Source organism: Zootoca vivipara, chromosome 8 (assembly GCF_965207765.1).
Source record: "Zootoca vivipara chromosome 8, rZooViv2.hap1.1, whole genome shotgun sequence".
Lineage (NCBI taxonomy): Eukaryota > Metazoa > Chordata > Lepidosauria > Squamata > Lacertidae > Zootoca > Zootoca vivipara.
The window spans coordinates 41,424,232-41,446,725 of record NC_142591.1 but is presented as its reverse complement, the minus strand read 5'-3'; the positions used below and the strand labels follow the sequence as shown (position 1 = coordinate 41,446,725).

General features: G+C 42.5%; 2 protein-coding genes across 3 annotated transcripts; both read right to left on the bottom strand.

Moving 5' to 3' along the window:
- Positions 1-965: 965 nt before the first annotated feature.
- AKAIN1 (A-kinase anchor inhibitor 1) lies at positions 966-7,189 on the bottom strand. The gene is made up of 2 exons (XM_035125983.3): positions 7,024-7,189; positions 966-2,417 (listed from the first exon to the last, which is right to left on the bottom strand). Exons 1-2 carry the CDS (start codon positions 7,037-7,039, stop codon positions 2,227-2,229), a joined length of 207 nt encoding a protein of 68 aa, XP_034981874.1. The 5' UTR covers positions 7,040-7,189; the 3' UTR covers positions 966-2,226.
- Positions 7,190-12,182: 4,993 nt separating this feature from the next.
- Positions 12,183-20,998, bottom strand: ZBTB14 (zinc finger and BTB domain containing 14). Of its 2 annotated transcripts, none has more exons than XM_035125982.3 (3): positions 20,755-20,998; positions 17,153-17,233; positions 12,183-16,311 (listed from the first exon to the last, which is right to left on the bottom strand). In XM_035125982.3, exons 2-3 carry the CDS (start codon positions 17,153-17,155, stop codon positions 14,968-14,970), a joined length of 1,347 nt encoding a protein of 448 aa, XP_034981873.1. In that variant the 5' UTR covers positions 17,156-17,233; positions 20,755-20,998; the 3' UTR covers positions 12,183-14,967. The 2 variants fall into 2 exon arrangements, with proteins under 2 accessions (XP_034981873.1, XP_034981872.1); XM_035125981.3 differs by having other exon boundaries at positions 20,002-20,937.
- Between the last annotated feature and the right edge of the window lie 1,496 nt (positions 20,999-22,494).

Below are 22,494 nucleotides of genomic sequence, written 5' to 3'. Positions count from 1 at the left end.
CTTCCCACTTCATTGCTGTTTTCCCAACTGGGGAACCTGCAGATCAGGTTCTTAATACAGCTATGTAGCTCTTAGAAGAAAACATTATCCCTGATGTGGTGCCTTTGTTTCATTACTAGGATAATATCAAAGGTAATGTGTTCTTCTATACGTAGGAGCTATAAGTGTGTGTTCTACACATGGAAGAGCAAGGCAGAGGAATGCAGATGTTTAATCCAAGTGAATACTTGTGAAATTTAGGCGGAAATCCTCAATCCACTTACCTGGGATTCTGGGAATAAGCTCCTCTAAATTTAGTGGGAATTACTTCTGAATAGACATGTACGGTAGGGCAGCACTGCTAGGCATAAAAAGCACATGGTGAACCATTTTATCTTGCATTTATTAGCTTCCTAGTGATTAAAAAAATGAACAGAACTTATAAAATAAACTGCATAGGAACCATAAGACAGAGAAACCAGTAGGAGAACACTTCAATCTCCCAGGACATTCTATACAAGATCTCAAAGCAGCTGTTTTATTACAGAGAAATTTCAGGAACAGACTGGAAAGAGAAGTTTCTGAATTGGAACTCATTACCAAGCTTAAAACTATGGAGTCACCTGGGATGAATAGAGACATCGGATTCGTATCTCATTATGCATGATCAAGCTTTCTTTAGCGCCTCAGCCCTTGCTCCCCCCCCCCCCAAGGACTAAATGCAGTAATCAGCAGTCGTTAACAGCCATCTCAGGTTTACCACTCCCATCAGCCCATCACCCATTCCCACCCACACCCACCACCCTCTGTATATATATATAGGGTCTGACACTTCTGTTTCTAGTGTATCTGAAGAAGTGTGCATGCACACGAAAGCTCATACCAAAATAAAAACTTAGTTGGTCTTTAAGGTGCTGCTGAAGGATTTTTTTTTCTATTTTGCATTTTTTAAGACATTTTGATAATTCCAGATTTTTCTTAATATATATTTATTCAGAAACATTAAATCAGACCCAGGTGATACAATAGACTGTATTTTAATACAGGTATATGATTGCTTTTAAACAAGAACTATGCATAAGGACAAGTATACCAGTCTGGAAGGCTCCTGTGGATTAAAAGAATATATAAAGCCCAGTATGAAGGAAATGAAGTTCTTTGTCTTTCCCTATATGCAAGGAAAACAATGCAAAGCCCATTCATTGCATTGGCTATCTATTTCCTTGTAAGATGGGATTCTCCATAGAACCCAAGGAGGGTCTTCTGCCCATGGCACCGGACATATGATATATATATGAAGTTCTATGGGCACTTGGGAGTTGCTTGCAGACAGCCCTCTGGTCTTCCAAAGAAATATGCTGAAGTTTTGTAAATAAAAACAAAAAATAAATAAACAAAAGCAACAAAGGAGCAGAACCCAGAAAAAGTTGGTTGTGTTTAATTCCCATGGAAATAAACTGAACGTACTTATAAAGAGTTTGAAGTGCATGGATTTTAAAGGGCTAACATTGCAATCCTATACATGTTTTCTCAGAAGCCCCACTGAGGTCAAAGGCAATTATTCCCAAGTAAGTGTGTGTGGGATAATACACATTTTCTCTGGGTTGTGCCCAATGTCTCATTCATTTCACATCTTTGAATACTGATTCAGTTTTGAATTAAAAATAAAGTTTTTAAAAGCACAAAAACCTAAATCAGCAGCTTTAAGCTTGTTTAACTCTGGGTTGAATTAAGGAGACAGTCTGTTTGTGAAAGACTCATTCATAGATTTCATTTGGTCATTTAGCACGCCACAGTATTCACTCGAAAGGTGGTGTAGGTTTGTGCTTCGAGGAGTTTTCAAGAACATTTTCGAACAGGTGTGTCAATAGAAAGGCTTCCTGGGACCCCTGAACTTCAAGAGACATCTACTAACCATCTGGAGATGATGACACACACAACAGTACAGGAAGTCCTTCAGGGAGTGTCCTTTGGGAAGGACTTGCGCTTAAGACTACTTCAATGGCCACAGCATTATTTTGTTACGTGTGTTCAAGGCACTGCATAAATATTGAGTGGCACTACCTAATGCACTTAAAACCCTATTTCTCAGCTGAGGACTATTGCAACGGTATACATCTATCGCTATGTGCTGGTTATACTTGGATTTGCTTTTTCTGACGTAGTGTGGTACTGGCGATACAGCTGATGCTGAGAAGGTGGAAGTGCTGCAGACTGGAAGATTCCCTGAGAAGAAACCAGGCCCTTTTACTTCTTCTCATGCTTCTTGGTTAGTTGCCCTCTCTCCAGCTGCAGGCTCCCGCTGCCATGCCTCGCCTTCTCCTTTTGCTGGCTCTCCTGGGAGAGCTGCTGGACAGCCTGCTGAATGACTGTGTGGACAATCTGCTTGCTGACGTTCTGCAGCTTTGCCTCTTCTTGTTCATTTCCACATTTATCCCCTGACCAGGAAAGAAGAGAATATGAGTTTATTTTTTGTGTGCATGTGTGTGTGTGTGTGTGTGTGTGTGTGTGTGTGTGTGTGTGCATACATATATATACAACCTAAAACTGAGCCACCCTATATTTCGAAACAAGATTCCTTTCTCCACAAGAGTGGTCTGTTATATAGCCGTGCCCGTGACACATCTGCCCCCTTGCTAAAGCAAGTCCAGAGTTGTTTGGCTGTACATTGCAATCTGTACTCATGTACAAGCTCCCATAGCACAAACCCTTTGCAATTATTTTAATTAGTGGTGGCTGCTGTCCACTGAGACTCATATGGTGGAAGCCAGGGAGGACAACAGGTCCTCCTTGCTAGTTCTACAAGGACAACACTGAGACTAAGGAGGAGGAAGCTGACAGCTAGGGCCAACCAATGGACTGGTTGTTATAAGTAAGACAGCAAATAGGTATAGGCTGCCTGAGGGTAGGCCAAGGTGGGCCAGGCAGTGCCCCATTTGTTGTAATAGACCAGCCTACACTGATTTTAATTGGAAATTTAATTTTCTTAAATTTCCTAGATTGTACCCATATTTCTTGAGATTTCTTATCCCAGCAAGTGGCAGTGTCTGCTTTCTAACTTCCCAGATAAAATAACAAATAAAGAAGGCTATTTAAAAATGACACTCATCATATGAAAGGGAACAAACATTTGGGAATTACTAAATATCCTTCCTGCAAGAGCAAGCTGAAAGAGAATCATTACATTAAGCAAACATTGGCCTGTGAGTGTGGAGAGCCTGTTCCTTCTGACACAATATTCACAAATGGCACATTTATTATCAACTTATCAGCCACTGAAAATAGTGTTGTTGTCTTTATTGTAATTATAATCTCCGGCTGCTGTTCTCCAGCCTCATGTGTTTGCCTCAAAAACAGGCTGTGAATAATGATGTGGACCATCTGTGCTCTTAGATAAAGGGTAATTAGAAGAGGTGTAGCGACTCTGGAGGGTGCTGCTGGCAGCAAAGGATTGTTGGGTTAAATAAAGTTGTCCCAGGTAAAAATGTCTACCAATGTGTTTTGGAAATAATCAGCACACTGGGCAATAAAAAAATAAAATACATTTTAACTTGTCAGAAACTGATCTGTTCTTGTTGGTGTTTCACTTTAGTCCCAATACTTTACAGTATTTGGAAGTAAGTCCCGTTCATTGAAATAGAATTCCCAAAGACACCTGCTTCTTGGGAGAAAAGCAATGACAGCATCTTAAAAAGCAGAGACATCACCTTGCCGACAAAGGTCCATATAGTTAAAGCTATGGTTTCCACAGTAGTGATGTATGGAAGTGAGAGCTGGACCATAAATAAGACTGATTGCCAAAGAATTGATGCTTTTGAATTATGGTGCTGGAGGAGACTCTTGAGAGTCCCATGGACTGCTAGAAGATCAAACCTATCCATTCTTAAGGAAATCAGCCCTGAGTGCTCACTGGAAGGACAGATCCTGAAGCTGAGGCTCCAATACTTTGGCCACCTCATGAGAAGAGAAGACTCCCTGGAAAAGACCCTGATGTTGGGAAAGATGGAGGGCACTAGGAGAAGGGGACGACAGAGGATGAGATGGTTGGACAGTGTTCTCAAAGCTACAAACATTAGTCTAACCAAACTGCAGGAGGCAGTGGAAGACAGGAGTGCCTGGCGTGCTCTGGTCCATTGGGTCACGAAGAGTTGGACACAACTAAATGACTAAACAACAACAACAGCACATACAACAATTGTGGCCTAGGCTGCAGTCTTTAAAATAATAATAATAAATGGCTGAGGAAAATCCAAAAAGTTGAAAAAATGACTTGTGGTTGTCACACTGGTTTTTGTTTGCACAACAGTGTCATTTTATACATAGATGAGCGGGGCTGAGGGATCAAATATATCTATATCTATACTAATAATAAATTATTTCACTAAATGATTTCTCATGCAAAATGCTGCATAAGCTTGTACCTTTGTAGGGCATGAGTGCTAATTACTTACCTGAAATTTGTTAGGTATGTAATATATATCACAGTGGTTTTCAAGAAATCAATATGGCTTACACCAAGACTAACTTGCCGCATTGATTTCAGTTGGAACTTAAGTTCATTTTACTAAATCTGGATATTGCCGCACAGCTCCGAAAGAGAATAGGTATTACTTGGTTGAAGCTTATAGGCCTGAATCTGCTCTACGTGTTAATGAATTTTAATGAGTTATTAATATTTCTTTTTAATGTTTTACTATTTTTGATATAAAGTTTATATGTTTGTTGTACATTACCCAAAGCTCCTTTTAAGGAAGGGCAATTTATAAAAATCTTAAGTACCCAAGTAAACAAATCAGAATTTATTTCAATGAATAGTGATTCTCCTGCCAAAGAAATCTTCACCCAGAGAGCAAGAATAAATCTTCAATCCTAAACACACTTACTTGAGAGTAAGCCCTATTGAATTCAGTCACATTTACACCTGAGTAACCACGCACAGTTGCTGAAAGCATAGGAGTTTCTTGGTTTAAACAGACCTTTTAATAATCCTGTTTGCAATTATCTGATTGTTCCTTAAGCTACATTCTTCAAAATCGATTTCCACCCTAATGGGCTTACTCCAGAATTACGGTAGTGACTTGAGGACTGTGAACAGAGGGAAGAGAACACAGGAATTCAGACTGGACTGTAACAGCACAATTTATGCATGTCTACTCAGAAGTAAGTCTCATTGTGTTTAATGAGACTTACACCTAGAAGAGTGTGCATAGGATTTCAAGCTATGAGCTGTAGTGGTTAGAATACCAGGCTTGGAAAGAGTTGGGTCAAATCCCCACTCAGCCATGAAGCTCCTTGGGGTCCTTGGGGTCCCTGGGGACCAGTGACTATCTCTCATATTTCTGTGAAGATAAAATGGGGTGGGTAGGTGGGTGTAATCCTAATTAATAATAACAGTGCAATCCTAATTATGTCTACTCAGAAGTAAGTCCCCAGAATTCAATTGAGATTTCTCCCAAGTAAATGGAGTTAGGACTGCAGCCCAAGAATGCTACTTTGAGCTGCTTGGAAGGAATCATAGAATCATAGAGTTGGAAGGGATCCCAAGGGTCATCTAGTCCAACCCCCTGCAATGCAGAAATCTCAGCCAAAGCATCCATGACAGATGGCCACCCAACCTCTGTTTTAAAACCTCCAAGGAAGGAGAGCCCACCACCTCTCATGGGAGTCTGTTCCACTGCTAAACAGCTTTTACTGTCAGAAAGTTTTTCCAAATGTTTAGTTGGAATCTTTTTTCTTGCAACTTGAAGCCATTGATTTGAGTCCTACCCTCCAGAGGAGGAAAAAAACAAGCATGCTTCCTCCTCCATGTGACACCCCTTAAGATATTTGAACATGGCTATCATATCTCCTCTTAGACTCCTCTTTTCCAGGCTAAACACACCCTGCTCCTTCTAACGCTCCTCACAAGGCTTAGTTTCCAGACCCTTGATCATCTTGGTTGTCCTCTTCTGCACACGTTCCAGCTTGTCAACATCCATCTTAAATTGTGGTGTCCAGAATTGGACACAGTATTCCAAGTGTGGTCTGACCAAGACAGAATAGAGTGGTACTATTACTTCCCTTGATCTGGACATATACTTCTGTTGATGCAGCCTAGGATAGCATTAGCTTTTCTTTTTTTCTTTTGCTGCTCCACCACACTGTTGACTCATGTTAAGCTTGTGTTCCACCAAGACCCCTAGATCCTTTTCACATGTGCTGCTCGTAAGCCAAGTGCCCCCCCCATCCTATACTTGTGCATTTGGTTCTTCCTGCCTAAGTGAGAAGTGTGGGAGATAATGCAGTAAATAAATAAATGGGAATAAATAACAAGACCTGCTTGGTGATTTTTTTTTTAAAAAAAGATGACTTTAGAAGCAACTTTTGCTACAGATAAATTTTCTCCTCTCTCTGAATAACTAAACAAACAAACAAACAAACATGATTTGGAGAAACTTTCAAACTAGGGAGAGAATTCATTATGTCTAACCACCATGTAACCTTATGATTCAGAGAGAGGGAGAGAAAAACACCTATGACGACAAACAACCAGTAAACACTTTTTTACACACAGGCACAGCCCTGTTTTCCTGCTGAAGAACTATCCTTCCATTTATCAGCCTCCCACTCAGACCCCTCCCGTATGCTTCCCCGCAGTTTTCTTTGCTCCAGAGCTGTTGGGATGATGAAGAAGAACTTTATTTCATCTGGTCCCAAACAAAACTGACTCAACAATAGCTCCAGATGGTCCTCTGCGGCGTTTCTGTCAGCATGCCTGTCGGGGCAGCATATCCACACAGTCCCGATCTGCATTTGGGTGGAGGTGCGTGCGTGTGTATGTGTGCAGGCACGCATGCAGGCATGTGCGTACGTATGTTTGTGGAAGAGCTCCGCCCCTGCTTCTCAAGGAGAGCAGAAAGGGCCCACCGTGCAACGATCTAAGAGTGTGTGTGTGTGTGTGTGTGTGTGTGTGTGTGAGAGAGAGAGAGAGAGAGAGAGAGAGAGAGAGAGAGAGAGAGAGAGAGAGAGAGAGAGAGAGAGAGAGAGATGAAGTAAATACGTTACCTGGAGCAAACACCATGGTCTCTTCCTGCCAAGGGAACAGTATACTGAGAGGACGTGGATAGGAGAGGGGAAAGGCGGGGGCCGGTCCAGCGAGAAGCACCAGAGCGTGCGCTGCGCAAGGACTCCCAGGAGAAGTAGCACCTTGGACAGCTCTCAGAGTAGGACAGCGGAGTCAACGGCGCGTTGCTTCCTCGGCGATTACCTCCACAATGCACCGCTCTGGAAAGGAGGAGGAAGAGGAGAGGAGGGGAGGGGACGGGAGGGGGAAAGAGAGACCGGGACTCAGCTCATATCTCATTCCTTCGTCTGCTGTACGCACAGCAATGTTGGACTCTGCTGCTGCAGCAGCAGCAGCAGGGGAGGGGGAAAGGGAAGCGCAGAGGCTCTCGGCAGGAGGATAAACTAATTGCTCCTAATTAACTCTTCTTGTCAACCTCAGCGCTGGATGCAGCAAGCCTGACATTTACGGGGTATTCTGCAAGGGTAAGCTTAAAAGCCCCTAGTTAAGCAGGCTCTGTGGAGTTTTCGGGACGTTGCAGCTTTGCATCTCACGCAGGTTCACCACCGCAAAAAAACAAAAACAAAACGCAATTAGCTGTAGATCTTTCCCGGGTCCGTCTACTGTAGGCAGTTTCAAGAGAACAGAAAACAGCTCCTTGAAACTGGAGCTAGAGTAGGCTAGAGAGAAAAAATACGAGGCAGAAAATATGTTTGCTGGTATCTTTTAATCCCAGTGTAGTCTTAGTATTGCCAGATGATCACGATTTAACAGAAGCAAGAGTGACTTCTGAAAGCGTCTCATCACTTGAGCTGGTTATTGCAAATGCCACTTTCAGCATCTGGTTCTGCAGGAAAAACAAATATAGTACTCTTATGGGCTTGGTGGTGCCAGACCCCTCTAAATTCCTGGATCCAATAAAAGCTAATCAAACCAGGCTAGCTTCCTGGGTTCTGCCTGGGTGATGTGCCATCAAGAGAGCAAAGGAGAGGGGACTCTGTGCCAGATGACATATGGGTGGGGACCCTCCTCCAGCTCTTAGACAAAGCCTGAGTCTTGATGGCAGAGTTTGCTGTGTTGTGATGTAGAGGAAAAAGCTACAGGCTCCAAAAGGAGAGCGAGGAAGCAAGCGCAATGGTTGATGTTTGCTTAACACACAGTGTTGCATGCCATCCGAATCTTCAAGCAGTGCAACACTCCAGTTCAGGGTACTCACTCGATAAGGCACCACAGCGGAGACTGTGGTGTCTTTATGATACCGTATGTGGTTAATTTACACATATATACAACCTGAACCTATGATGAAAGGGTTCACAGGATTAACACCCCAAGAAGGTTCTGCTTCTCCCATAGTCATAGCCTTGGATTCAAGTAGAAATAAGCCAAGGCTCTTTCTGCTTTTCCAGCCTGAATGAAGCTTGTGTGGCACTGGTGGTCCACAGACCAGTTTGGGAACCCTTCTAGTTCTGGCGTCTAACTGTTCAGCTTCATCATGATCTTTAATTCATTCTCACCATTAAGGCCGACCCACCCATGAGGCAAGATGATGTGAGACTGGTTTAGGCAGCAGGATCCACAAGGACAGCAGATCCTGCTGTCAATCTTTCTTCCCCCCAACCCCTGGCTGTTCCCTCATCCTTTCTTCCCTGGTAGGGAGGGGGGCCTTTTTGGGAGTGCACCTCATGTGCCAAAATGTACCATCCCTGCTCACCATTGTGCCTGAACTTTTGGGCCCGAGTTCTCCTTCAATAAGGAAACACCTTTTGGCCTTCAAAATGCAGCTTTTGGCAAGCGTATCCTGTTGTATAATTTCTGGTTATGATGCCCGATTTGCTGTGAAGCAAAAAATAAAACAAAGCAAAGTTTATTTGGGTTGTTCCAAATATTCTGAGAGGAAAGGCTTCATTTGTTTGTTAAAGTCTTTCCTGAAGGACACAAATCTGAAAATAACAAGGCCAAGGGATTCAATATACTGTTTATTTATAGAAATGAGACATTTTCAGAAATAATAGGTGTTCTAAGTTGTGTCCATGCTAGGATTTCTGGTACCAGATCAATGTTCACTAAAATAGGCCCCATTATTAATGACATCTAACATTAGGTTATGGCAAAGTTGAATGCTTTTATAAATATATATAAACAGATCCAATGTCAATAGAAGCATAGTAATCATCCAATGACTAATTGAAGCTGGTCCAATGACCAGCAAGGAAACTACCATATCTTGTCGCATCCCGATGATTCAGGGTAACATTCAAGATATTAAAATCTAATAAATTAAAATAATGCCACCTGGACTCCCTAAAGGATAGTACAAATGTCTAAGAATAGAAGACAAGCCCTACTGGCTCAGATCAAAGGCCCATCTAGCTCATCGTGTTCTCAGTGGCCAATCAGATGCTTCTGAGAACAAGCAGAACATTGCAAAGCAGCACCTCCCCTACTTGTGAATCTCAGCAACTGGTATCCAGAGCCATACTGCCTCCAACATTTAATCTCTTCATCACATTTTTCCTCAATTCCTATTCCTCAAAAAATTAATCCAGACATGGGGATCTGCACTACTGCTCCCATTTTGAAGACAAATATGTCATTGTTTCTCTACAATCTTCTTCTCCTTTAGAACACTTTTGTCATCTAAAACTCCCAACCACCTCCCAACTGGGCTTCCTGCCACAAATGCCCACAAAGCATTTTCCTGTTGTTGATCTTGATGTTTTAAACAAAGTACTCCTTGAAGGAGTTTTGTGTGTGAGAGCATCTATCAATTATGGCTTACTTCTATTTCTCTTGCCAAAGTGTACAGAAGATAATGAGCAGGGCATGTGTGGGTAACGAAGAGGTCACAACAGTGGCACAACTGTCATTTGATTTTCAACTGTATTTGCTTATGTGACCAAAAATTCCAGAAGATGTATGATGTTTTTTTTCCATGCCATCTCAGGCTGGTTACCTTAACACTAACTTCTGCAGCCTGAGTGTCAGTCCATTTCTTTAAAAATCACATTTCTAGCCATTAAGGGCATGCATTTTTATTCAGGAAAGGAAAAGGCAGGGTTAGGAATGGAGTTTACATCACAGAGATGAGAACACTTGCTCAAAGATAGGTTCAATCAAAATGTACTCAACTATAGTAAGAATTGAATTTACTGCATTGCAGTGTGCCACTTTACCACTTTTTATTTTTAAAAAACTTATCCTGCTCCTTTTATCATCAGTCAGGTTTTTTTTTCTTACCACTTACCTCATCAATAAATGCTTACTCCGTTTCTGAACACCAGAAGGATGGCTAGAAAAAAAAAGCAAGGGCCACCCTGCTTCACAAAACGTGGACATAATTGTTTTGCTGTCTTCTGTCACTGTACCTTTTCCACCTTAAACCTTTCATTTCTGTTCCAGAACAGGAGCCTCTAGAAATGTCACCACCTTTTAAGCATCTGCATTAATACTGAAATCAACAAGCTTCTGGGTGTAACAACCTACAAATTTTAATAACCTATAAATCGCTACTGTGGTGGAAATATGGCCATGGTCAAATACTGAATGGTCCATGAGAAAGCAATCAAAACTGTAATAATTATAGTGTAGCAGTGGGAATGTGACAAAAGCCATTATCGTATTGAGGCTAAACATTTTCAAAATCCTGAAGCTAGAATGTCTCCTGGTGTTTTGAACAAATAAATATAGAATCATAGAATCATAGAGTTGGAAGAGGCCACAAGGGCCATCCAGTCCAACCCCCTGCCAAGCAGGAAACACCATCAAAGCATTATTGACATATGCCTGTCAAGCCTCTGCTTAAAGACCTCCAAAGAAGGAGACTCCACCACACTCCTTGGTAGCAAATTCCACTGCCGAACAGCTCTTACTGTCAGGAAGTTCTTCCTAATGTTTAGGTGGAATCTTCTTTCTTGAAGTTTGAATCCATTGCTCTGTGTCCGCTTCTCTGGAGCAGCAGAAAACACTATTTCTCCCTCCTCCATATGACATCCTTTCATATATTTGAACATGGCTATCATATCACCCCTTAACCTTCTCTTCTCCAGGCTAAACATATGAATACTAGTAGATCTCCTGCTTGCATTAGGGTGTTTGAAAGGAGACATGCTTTTAACAGAAATGTACATGTTGGATTGTATGTATATCATTCTTAAGTCTTTCTACAAATATACATAGCTGCCAAGTTATCCCTTTTTTAAAGGGATTTTCCCTTATACTGAATAGGCTTCCTCGCGAGAAAAGGGAAAACTTGGCAGCTTTGAATATATGTATACAAGGGGCTGCTACCTGCTTGCCAACCCCGCCTAGCCATCAACACCCCTTCTCCCACACCTGGCCAACCATTCCTCCCTTTACACATTACCGAAGACATTTTACATTTCACCCATCCCATCCGCTTGCCTTGCCTATCACCTCACAGTTTGCTCAAACCTCCACTCCTCCTTACAGCTCTCACCCCAAAATACCCCTCATCCCCTTTAGAAGCATGCAAGAGACCTTAGAGAAGGGTTGAGCAGACTGCTCTCTGAAGCAATCCCCGTCATTCAACACTGCTCCAGTGATGTTTAACAGAGGAGGGGTTTTCAGAAGTTTGCCAAGCACCTCACACTCCTCTTAAATAGCTCACCTGTGATGTCTGCAACCTGCACTGCTTGCTTGCCTGCTGGTTGTCATTCTGGAGTTGCCATGAATGTGTATTGGCAGCCAGACAACTGCTGTGTGAAGAGAGCTTTACAGTTCTATTATATAGTAAGATATGATGCTATTTATTTGCATTTTGTTATGTAATTATGAGGCATAGCTGGCAAATTGTTGCCGTGTACATGTCTAATGAGTGTGTTACTTGACAATATGCATGAGTTTCAGTACTCATTTAGTATAATTCAGTAACAAAAGTCATGTTAATCTGTTTGCCACCTACAGGAATTCATTTTTAATACTAAGGCAGATGCTCCAGTCATCAATCACTACTTGTTAAGCAAATAAATTGGATCCTAATAGTCATCTCTGTCTGACCTATAAACCAAGAACCTTATAAGCAAATTGGTTTTAGGTTATATAAATTCACTGAAGTTGCATATCAGACATTCTAAAACCAATACATCAAAATGTAAAATAAAATAAGAATGCTGTAAAATGTATAGACACACATTACACCATGTATTCTAAAATATTTGTGTTTTATTTACAAGACAATTTTCAAACGGTTGGCATTTTAAATTTAACTTAAACTTGTCTATTCATCGAATGATTCACAACATTGTAACAAAGATCAATAGTTAGATGCAATTTTATTCTAATACTTAAAAATGTTAGTCTTAATTACTATTTAGAAATGCAATAGGTGATTTGACACACAATAATTTATAAATACATATTCTAGTAACTAATTCTAACCCAATGTTATAAACATTTTTTGTCCAATGTTAATTAAAATTTAACCTTGATAAAAGAAGTTATGTTAAAAATGTGTGGGGAAATTTCTTTAAAGACTTGAACAGACTTCAGCCTTCTCTTACTGCATGGAAATCCCATCCTACAGTTCATTACAAATGCAATTGTAATCACTGAGACATTATAAAGCATACCTGAATGGTAAGTTTGTATTTCAAATAAAACTGGTTCATTAATTCAGGGCAGGCAGGCTAAGAAAGTATTGAAATCACTTCACTAGCTTAAAATTTTCTTCTACCCCAAATGATCCCAAGATCATACATTTCCTATCAATTCCCTGAAAGCATCTCACACTAGAAATCTCTGAAAGAGATATACAGGACCTGTTCCAAAAAGCTGATGATTTTTAAAGCGATATAACTGAACCTAAGCTTTGACACTAAGCTGCAAACCCAAGCACACTTCATAGTAAATAAGCCTAGCTGAACATTAAGCCTAAACTTAGATTGCTTTCCAAACAGAAATCCTTAGGATTGGGATGTAAATCTCAAACACTAAATATCACAGCTAACTGTAACGCAGCCAAAGGCTACAAATCTATACACACTAGCTAGGGGCTGATCTCCACTGAATTCAGTGGGACTTCAGAGTAAACACACATAGGATTGCACTGCAAGACTAGTGGAATTCTGAGTTACTGAGCAGGGAATATGGTATGAAATCATAACAAAATGCAGCTGTGTAACTCTAAACCCCTTAAGAAATATCGATATGTGTTGCCATTTTCTGTGTCCTTTCCTAATCACATTCCCATCACCCCAGTTCCTCCGGGTTTCATGAAAAGGCTGCTCAAGTAGGCCTAGTTCTTACCAAAGTGTTGGGCTATACACTATAAAGTGTAAAGACTGCAGGTCAAGCTCAAATGAATGCTCTCCATAAGTCTTCTAGAGAAGACTAGGCTATAATCTTTCTTCTTGATGTCTAATTTTCCACTGAAGCAATTTGTATTGAAGAACATCATTGTGAACTGCAACCCAGCGTGAAGTGGCATAGTCTATCATAGTCTATTGAAAACCAGGTTGAAGAGTCTTTAAAGCTATCTTATAGTAAGCTTCAACCCAATTGCCCGATGTTCTGAATTATTTGCTTCAGATCTTCAAGCTATACCCAATTATCAAACATTTAAGGACAGTAAAAGAACCTTGAAAGAAAGCAAGGATTTACTACAGCTGACTGTAGCAGAGCGACACTGCCTTCCTTGAGATGCTTTTCTCTACTTCTTTCCTTTCCTGTAACAATATGCCTTGGCTCCTTTTAACTCTGCAATGGAATAATGCTGATGAGAGAGACAGGATGGTGGATCTGTGCATTCTTGGACAATGGCCATGAAGACCAGAAAACCCCAGGAAAGGAACAAGAGTTCGTCAAGTGGCATTTGCACCTTTCCAACTGTAAGCAGCAGTGCAACAGCTGTTCCCTGTCATTTCCATTTTCTTAGGGCTAGGCTCCCTATCAGAATACAATTAAAGGCCTCCTAAAATTAGACAAAGACAACTGTTATTTTTGTATTGAGTTGAAGACAGGAATAGCAAAGCAAAATGCAGGCACAAAGGTAAGGCGGCCCAGGGAGGAAAAACATCTGCAAGACAGAGAGTGGTTCTAATGACCTTGGGATACACCAATTCACCAGCAGGAGAAACAAGATAATTCCCAGTGTTCAGATGCCCACAGAGCTACATTAAAAACTTGTAGTGACCATCACAGTGGATTAACAGACAACTGCAAAGAGCTATTATATAAAGTCAAAATTCATACCTTCATGAGTTTTGGTTAGAGGGACAATACATTTCTTATTTTAAAATGCTTTTTTTGCACTCATTCTAATTCATAATTTCAAAGTAAAAAAAACTGTTGTAGAAGACATTATTTATTTAAACTGTTCAAATATTCACTAACAGCCCAATATTCAGGCCAATGCAACCAAAAGACTTGGAGTTACATACTTACATGGAACAAATTTCCAGTGAAATCCATGAGGCTTACTTCCACATTAGCAGCTGCAATCCAATGAATCCCTAATGGGCATACATTTTGATTCAGCAGCTTTTCCTGTCACTTTTCAGCATCCTGAATGGACAATCTCTAAGGTATTTAGAGATTCCCTTGATCACAGGAAGCATACTTATGATTGGGATGCCAAAGCAACTGAAATCAATGGAACATAAATACCAGTAGTTTAAATTGAAATATTTTAGTGTAATTTCCCTGTGCATTGGAGTGTAAGGCCTTCCATTCCACATGCATAGAGTTTACTAGACATGCAATGAAACCCAGAGTTTTAAGAGGAGTAAAATACTGGCTGGAGTTTTTTTTTTTTATGCCTGGACTGTTGCCTAAATCAAAGCCTTCTCCCGTGTTTAACGTCACTGATAGGGTAGTTCTTTGCTGCAAATTCCAAACTATATTTCTACTCTCAAAATCCCTTTAAAAATACTTTTTCCAATGGTGAGTTATCAGACCAAACATTTTTCAACTTGTGGATTCTTCTGCTTTTAACTACAAGCTATAGTTTCCAGCTGTTGTTCTGCCTCCGCAGCCATAGCTGCTGCCTGTAATTGTTCTGTTTCACTTTGGAGAGCACTGGTTGTGGTTACTTGTTTCCTTTCGCTGTGCATATTGTTCTCATGTCTCTTTAAATCAGATGCTTTGGCAAATGCTTTAGTACAAGAACCACAGACAAAAGGCTTTTCCCCTCTGTGTCTTCTTTCGTGGTCTTTCAGGTGAGACTTGTGCTTGAAAGCTTTGTCGCACATGTGGCAGGCAAACGGCCGTTCGTTACTGTGAACCCTCTCGTGCTTCTTTAGGTCTGGAGCACGAATGAAAGACTTTCCACATACTTCACAGCTATATGGCTTATAGCCTGTGTGGATCTTTAGGTGCTCTTTCAAATGGGCTTGGGTGGTAAAGCCTTTAGTGCACATTTCACAAACAAAGGGTCTATCCGCAGTATGAAGTTTTTCATGTTTTCTCAATCGTGCTTCGTCTGAAAATGTTTTACCACATGCCTGACATGCAATCTGCTCTCTGTGACCATAAAGCAAATATTCAAATTTCATGTCGCCAGCTGCTGTTGTCCATGCTGGCGTCTGTTCATCCTTGACTTCACTGATGCCATCGTTAAATGCTAGAGCTTGAGGAGTTTGAGATCCTAGTTCTTTAGTTTCAGCAGTGTCTATGGACTCTACTTCCTGACCGTAGCAGTTCACTTTTCGAACCTCTTCACTGCCCAGCTCTTTCAGAATTGCTTCCTGAACTCTCAAAGTAGCAGTTGGTGACTTGCCATCTTCTTGACTGGGAGGAGTTCCTTCCATTGTCATATCTGATGGGCTATCATCATGATCTCCAATTTCTTCAACCTCATCGTCTTGGTTATCATTAGATTCACCCATTGATCTGTTTATTTTAAGACAGTACTTGTTTTTTGATTGCGAATTATCTTCTGGACTAGAAACATCACGTTTCTGAGAACAGAGTTTGTCCAAAAATCTAATCCCGAGAATCTGACCAGATGACATCATTAAATTGACGTCTTCTTTTTTAACTGAAATCTTGGCTGTGTACATATAATTTAGCACTTCCTCAAATATATCTGACCGAAGGAAATCAATCTCTATTACTGATGAGCTGTCCACTTCCAGTTTTTTGAAAAGCTTTTTAAAATAGGTACTACAAGCAGCAAGCACACACCTGTGGGCCCTGAATTTCACGTCTTCAACAACAATAGCGATGTCACAAAATTCTCCTTCCAATCGCTGCTCATTTAATGTTTTCAGAAATACAGTTTTGTGATCGTCGTCATTATATTTAATGGTTTCAGACATACTGAGGAAAAACTCCTGCAGAAAAATAATGAAAGATTTATTTGTGTGTTACTCTGACAAAACAAAAGACATTTTGAGAAATGTAGTATTAGAGCTGAACTTTATAACTCAGATTTGCTCAACATTTCAAGCAATTAATAACCTTTGAAAATCTCAACATCACAGGAAAACAACAGTGCCATTCTTCTCTAAGAAAGTGGGCAAGTGAACTGCAGACCACAGTCATAAATACTTTAGGATTTCCGACTTGTCTGCAAGTTGTCCACTGGTCCAGATTGAACATCGTCTGGGATAATGAAAGGTTGCATCCCAACACAATGCTCAGCAGCGCAGCCAAACATATAAACCCTTCCTTCCAACTATGTTTGGAAGGCAGCAACAACTAATCTAAGTTTAAAGGGCAAGAGCTGAAGCAGGAGGAGTAGAAAGTGTTGAGAACGGGAGAGGAAGACAAAAGGTATGAAGTGAGGGAGAGGAGAGGCAAAAAGGAAATGGTCCTCCCTTCTCTTCACTCTTCCCAAATATGCCCCATTATTTCACTGGTAAACCTTTACAGTCATACCTTGGAAGTCGAACAGAATCTGTTCTGGAAGTCCAACTTCCAAAGCGCGTTCCTGATTGGCTGCAGGAAGCTCCTGCAGCCAATAGGAAGCCCTGTTGGACATTCGGCTTCTAAAATAACGTTTGAAAACCGGAAAAGTCACTTCTGGGTTTCGATCATTCAGGAGCCAAAACATTCGAGAACTAGGTTGTTCGAAAGCCAAGGTACAACTGTACAGGCAATTACCTAACGACTAAAATAATTTACTGAAGCAGAAGATTAAGGAAATGCATAGAATAAATATTAAGACTGTACCATGAACAATGAAGGATTTTTTTCTTAATATCTGAACAAAACGTTGACGGTAGGTTAACCCTTATCCTGGGGACCCTCAACCTGAAAGAGAAAATGATGAGGTGTCTTTTAAAAGAGAATTATTTTACTTTTATCTTACTTTTCCTTTAAGGAGTTCAGAATGGTCTACCAGGTCGTCCATTTTACCATCACAATGGCCTATGAGTTAGAGGAGGCTGAGATTAGGACTGGTGAGCTTCATTGCTGAGTAGGGATTTGAACCCAGATCTGACTCTGTAACTTACACCACACTGGCTTCCATGTCTGTATTGGTAGTATATTATTTCTATGATGCTACTCATTAAAATCAAAATGACTTATTTCTGAAAGCAGAATCTTTGCATACTTGCAAGGGCAAAATACACAATGGATCCTATAGTTCCATATAATCCTGCTCTCTCACAATTTAGGCCACAATTTCCAAAACAGGCCCTCCTCCCTGCTTAGGTTCCGAGATCAGAGATCAGGCATGTTCAGGGTAGTATATGCCTTTAATGTGAACATCAGCAACTACTCACCTATACGCCTGCAGAGTATCTATAAAAACACTAGTAACTTGTGTGGTGGAGACTTGGGGAAGAGCAGGAACTGTGTGTGTGTGTGTGTGTGTGTGTGTGTGTGTGTGTGTGTAGGACAGGAATGTGGATCATGTACATATGATTCAAAGGGGGGGGGGCGAAGTTTCAAATTGTTCCAGCTATGGATAACTTTTATTAAGCAAATTATTTTTGCAAGTATATGAAATATTCCAGACTGTAAAATCTGGTACAACAGCAACTGTACAGAATTTTGATTTTGTTGTTTATCCTTTAACTTTATTTTTAAGCAGTAAGAAGACCAAGAAATGAGGGGAAATATATAGATGTTTTCATCTCTAAAAGCATAAATCGTTGCCTCTCAGTTTTCTGGTTTTTATTTTCATTTGTTCCACTTTTTGTGTTTCACAAAATCCAAGCAAGTCATTCATTTGTATCTGACTCTGGTTGCTTGCTCACAGTCACAGGTGTTATGTCTGATATGTCTTGCCTAATACATGTCCTGTTTGCTTGCTGGCTTTTATTTCCCCTCCAAATAGCATTGCAATGCCATGTTGCAGGTAATGTTTAGCTCAGGCTTCCCCAACCTCGGCCCTCCAGATGTTTTTGGCCTATAACTCCCATGATCCCTAGCTAGGAGGACCAGTGGTCAGGGATGAGGGGAACTGTAGTCTCAAAACATCTGGAGGGCCGAGGTTAAGGAAGCCTGGTTTAGCTACACAAAAGCAAGTAGTTTAGACTTGTGTGTAAGAAAGTCAGATACTAAAGTATTGTTTAAATCAGAAAAATAAGTAGTGCAACATTTGTTTGCCAGTTAGACATAGAGGGTGGGATTCACCTAAGTAGGCCTGTCAGCAGAAGCCCAGCACAAGGACTTCCGCTTGCGCAACAGAGCTCTCCTCAAAAAATGGTGTGTGAGAACTCCCAAAATAGTAATTTGAGGGAAGTGGGGCTTTCTTCCAGCTCAAAGGCTGCAGACTGTCAACAAGAAAGCAACCCATTCCCTTCTTATCCGCTCCTAGGGTTGTCTGTTAATAGCAATAATTCAAGGTGCTAGTACTAGTGCACAAAGCCTTAAATGGCTTTGGACCAAAGTATTTAAAGAAGCACCTCCTGCAATATCAACCATTGTGGGCTTGACAATGGCAGGTGGTGCCTTTGGTTGTGCCACCTTGTTGGCATGGCCCATGACAAGACTTTTTTCATAGTAGCTCCCCACTAACAGAATGTCCACCCTGATGAGATGCATCTGCTTCCTTCATTATTAACATTCAGCATGACTTCAAAAACATTCCTATTCTCCTGATGACTGAACTGTTACTGGAAACGTTATTAACTCTGAGTTTCCGAGTGTTACATTTTCATATACTTTTCATTTTAGGGAATTCAGACAACACCTCTAGTTGTTCAGCCCACATGAGACAGGGTTCTTGGGCAGATGGCTTGGCATATCCATCTGACAAATCGGAGCAGGAGGCAGGACTAGTACCGTACATGTGGCTCTACAACCCACCCATCAAATTTCTTGAATATATTGGGAGAGGAATCATCTGAGCGTAACTATTGTTAAGCTTGCTAGATTTAAGAAATATGACATTTTTTATATTAAAAAACTGCATTGGGAATCCTGTTGCAATCAATAAGATTTTTCCCACGTAAACAGATTCCAGTTTTGTTTATTTACTGAAATGCCTACTCCTACCCTTCAGTAGCCACTCAGCCTTCTCAGAGTAAGCAAATATATTCAATCTAATGGAACTAAAGCAAGACTAATAAAGCAATCCCATAACTGTCTGCTTGCATCCAGTTCAGTAGCTTTGTCTGAAGGTGATATCTTAACATAGCTGCCAAGTTTTCCCTTTTCTCGCGAGGAAGCCTATTCAGCATAATGGAAAATCCCTGAAAAAAAGGGATAACTTGGCAGCTATGTATCTTAAACTCCTATATTCCTAGGGATATAGGAGTTTAAGATCACCTTCTAGGGACCTTGGACAAACTACTTTTTGATGCACCAAGTATTTTAGCTATCAAAGATACTCACATAACTTTTTAAATAAAATGTGATGAGGTACACTTTTTGTGCATTTAAAGGAAACTAAAACTGAGATAAACCCTAACTGCAGCAATGTTTATTTAAAGAACATGTTTTACTACCATCGGAATAAGCACCATAGACTGGTTTCGTGAACAGATCCACAACCCCGCACCCACCCACCCGCGCGCCCTAAATCAGATTTGAATTAAAGAGGGCGAAAGCATAATAAACACTCTTACTCGGAAATCAACACCGCGACAACCATTATGAGTCAGTCCCGATTCCTATTTGTTTCGTACTGAACCGATGGCGATTTTTTCCTCTATAGGCGAGCAAGAGCGTGCATTCGCTGCGTGCACGTACTGGAACACAACTCCTCCTCCGGCAAGCAAGCGAGCAGCGCGCGAGTAACCATGGAGCAGACGTGCACGGTGCATACTCGGTGCATGCGTGCTAGTGCCCGTTCGGGGACGATGCCTGTGCCCCCGCTAAGACAGGGCTGCAGCGGAGTGGAGGAGCGCACACTCGCCTCACACGCGCGGCTCCCCCGTCCCATTCCACCCGCCACCGAAGAGGAGGAGCCCAGGAAGGCCCGCGCGCGCGGGAACGGGGGGGGGAAAGGCGCTGCTGCCCCGCAGCCACCTCTCGCGCTCGCGCTCCCTCGCCTAATGGGGGGCGGCGGAGGACGGAAGGAAGGAAGGCAGGCAGGCGGGGTGGGGGCGCTGCGGCAATCTCGGGCGCCGAAAACAACAGCTTCCCACCGGAGAGCGCCCTCGGTCGCTGCCGAGAAGGAGGCCCTTTCCTGTCGGGACTGCCCCGAGTGGCGCGAGGCAGCCTAGCAGGCCCGAGCCGGGCGGCGCGCGCGGGAGCAGCTGCTGCAAAGGGCGGCGCGCGGCGGAGCCTCCCCAGTGCACCTCCCCTCCCCCTCCCCCCGCTCGCCCGGTTCCGCCAGCCTAGCCTCGAGTGCGCGCGCAGATGCCCCTCGCGCTTACCTGCCACGCTCGGCGAAGGGACAGAATATGGGGAGGGGAGGGGAGAGGAGGAGGGGGGGTGGCCGCGGCGGCAGCGCTTCGCTCCGAGTAAAGGGATTTTGGGGGGGATTGGGGGGGGATGGGATGTAAGGGGAAATGGCGCGCGTCTCTGACCGTTACCGCCGCTTCCTGCACGAGCATTCAGTGCGCGCGCGCGGCGGCCAGAGGAGGCGCGCCGAAGGCGGGAACGTGCATGCGCGGTGCGAGCAGGGCGCGCCTCCCGCAGGGAGAGAGCGAGAGAGAGGAGGGGGCGGGTGCGCCGTTGAGGAGGGAGGCCGCTCATTCGCGCAGGTGGCCTGGAGGGGGCAGAACGGGGAGCCCGACCAACCATTCCGAAGCGGCCTTGGCGGGCTCACGCACGGGGAGGGTCGGCCGGGCGGTTTCCCCGCGCGTCGCCATGGACGGGGCCGCGCCGAGAGTTGAAGCGGCCTCGAGAACCATATTATGTGCGTGCGCGCGTGCGCGTCTCTCGCTCCCAATCTCTCCAGAGAGAAGCGTCTGTCTACCTGGGTGTGTGTGCGCGCGCGCGCCATTGCTCGCTGGTGTGATGTCAGAGCGAGCGGTTACGTGAGAGGGCGGCAGTGCCCGTTTTTCCCTTCGTTGAGGGAAGCGTTACAAAGCCGCGGACTGAAAACCCCGAGTCTCTCGCGGCTACTGTAGTCGAAATCCTCCCCAACACAATTCCACGGCTGTGCTATCCGGGTCTTTGTGTCGCCCCGCTTCGCCTGCATCTGCCGTTAAATCTGAGGGGGCAGAGCGGACCGCGCACACTTCGCGCTCCTTCCCGGAGGTTTGGGCGCCTCTTTAGACTTGTCTTCTTTTCTTTTCAGTAAATGCTCGTTTTTCTCCCGCCCCCAAGAGAAAGAGAGCCTTGTATGTACAGTATGTGTTCGTGTGCTGCGAATACAGTATTAAAAAGATAAAAAGCACGAGTTTTCTGGTTGGGAGGACCTAACTAGACTTACTGAAAATAGTAAGTATGGTGGTGTGGTATTCTAACATAATAATAATAATAATAATAATAATAATAATAATAATAATAATAATAATAATAATAATAATAAAATTATTGCTTTCTGCAACCAGGTACAGTATTCAGCAGCCCTTACATGTCATTTTTCTTTGGGTGCAAATTAGTACGTGAATGAAAACTTTAAGGCTGCTGAGCCACTAGTGCTGGATACAGGTTTTGTGAGGCCCTTGAGCAACAATACCTCAAATATCTGACCTTGTGCGTTCTTTCAAGATACAGTAATCCTAATCCTCTATATTCCACCACGTCCAAAATGTCTAGTGGTTATCTATCCATATTTTAAGTTGCCCCCCCCCCCCTATTAACTGGCTAGAGTTCAGTGGCAGAGCATGTACTGTGCATGCAGAAGGTCCCTGAGATTTACTGGTTTATTAATTTATGTATGTATTTATTAAATTTGTATACTGCCTTTCATCCAAAGACCACAGGTATAGAAATACTAAATGAGAATACTAAATACGTAACAAAAAACAAATCAATAACCTCCACTTCCACAATTGTGTTTAAAAACCGTAGATGGTTTTTAACCAAAGGCCTGGTTATAGAGAGACGACGTTTCACCTGGCACCTAAAGATAACGTAATGAAGTTGAGCCTCTCTGGGGAGAGCATTCCACAAGCAGGGAGCCACCTCAGAAAAGGCCCGATTGCTATTTCCAAAAGCTCTTT